At 33.0% G+C, this 1,136-nt stretch overlaps 1 protein-coding gene across 1 annotated transcript in view; it reads right to left on the minus strand.

Annotated features, from left to right (window-relative positions):
- LOC107618980 (probable LRR receptor-like serine/threonine-protein kinase At1g05700) overlaps positions 1–1,136 on the minus strand; it is a 32,356-nt gene that overhangs the window by 23,480 nt on the left and 7,740 nt on the right. The window contains exon 3 of the mRNA XM_021112322.1: positions 103–593. Within this exon, the coding sequence (XP_020967981.1) occupies positions 103–593 (491 nt within the window). The remainder of the gene's footprint in view (positions 1–102; positions 594–1,136) is intronic.

The raw sequence follows: 1,136 nt of genomic DNA on the forward strand, positions 1-1,136 counted from the left end.
TTTTAGTAGTTGATTTTAACGTGTAAATATAATTTTTGTTATCACAATAATTACCAAATAATGAAAGAAAAAAACAACTTATTAAAATAATTACATACATACCATCTCTTGGATCAGTTGGAGAATCAATTTGCGTGATCAACTTATAGACCTCAAAGGCGTTGAGGATAGGAGGAGCTTCCGATCCTAACGCTGCACTAATGCTAAAAGTAGCATTAACTTGTGCTGTGTATGAAGAACCAACAGTAACTGGTTTCAGGTATTCAAGAACCAAGGGTTGTGAGAGTATGCTTTGCGAGTTAAGGGCTATGTTAATTAATCTTTTTTTCCCAGCCGTGAGTTTCTGAATTTCCACAAAGTGAAAGTACACATAATATTCTGTAGCGTCATCAAGATCTATTAGCAAAGTGGAGAGACCCAATTCTAAGGGATGCGACATATTCAGTGATTGCGCAGCAGTTTTCATTACTTGGGATGGTAACTTGTAAGCATCAACATCAATGGCCGTCGAGTTATCATCTAATACCAAGCTTCGCCAAGTATCTACGTCGCGATCATACCTCCAAATCCGGTCATAAACATCATCTCTGTACCTAATAATAATAATAAGGGGAATGATAGGTAAACAATGACTATTTTGAATAACAAGAACAAGCACTGATTAAATAAAAATGGGAAAGTATGAGAAACCAATAGAATATTTATACAATGTGTACAATGGAGGTTTAGGGAGTATTAGAGATATAATCATTAGTGTTACCTTTTCCCTTCAACTGAAACTTTTGGGATAAGTGGTTTCATGACATGGTATTAGAGCGCTAAATTTGAAAAGTTATCGCTAGTACTCGGATGGTTATTTTAGATAGTATGAGAGATGTTCATTTTGTAACTCAATAGCCTATTGTACACATTGTACAAATAGTCCATTGTCACCCTAGCGGGATCCAAAAAAAATACACTACACTCTAATTTAATGCTACTAATTAAATTTACTCTTTTAACCCTATTAATTCACATTGTTTACATATTGTTCAAAATGTTGTTAGTTATATATACTTTTTCCTAATAATAATAATAACAAGTTCTGTTAGTTTCTATAGTTGTATGAATTTGTGGTTAAGTTTTTATCATTTAAA

Source organism: Arachis ipaensis, chromosome B09 (assembly GCF_000816755.2).
Source record: "Arachis ipaensis cultivar K30076 chromosome B09, Araip1.1, whole genome shotgun sequence".
Lineage (NCBI taxonomy): Eukaryota > Viridiplantae > Streptophyta > Magnoliopsida > Fabales > Fabaceae > Arachis > Arachis ipaensis.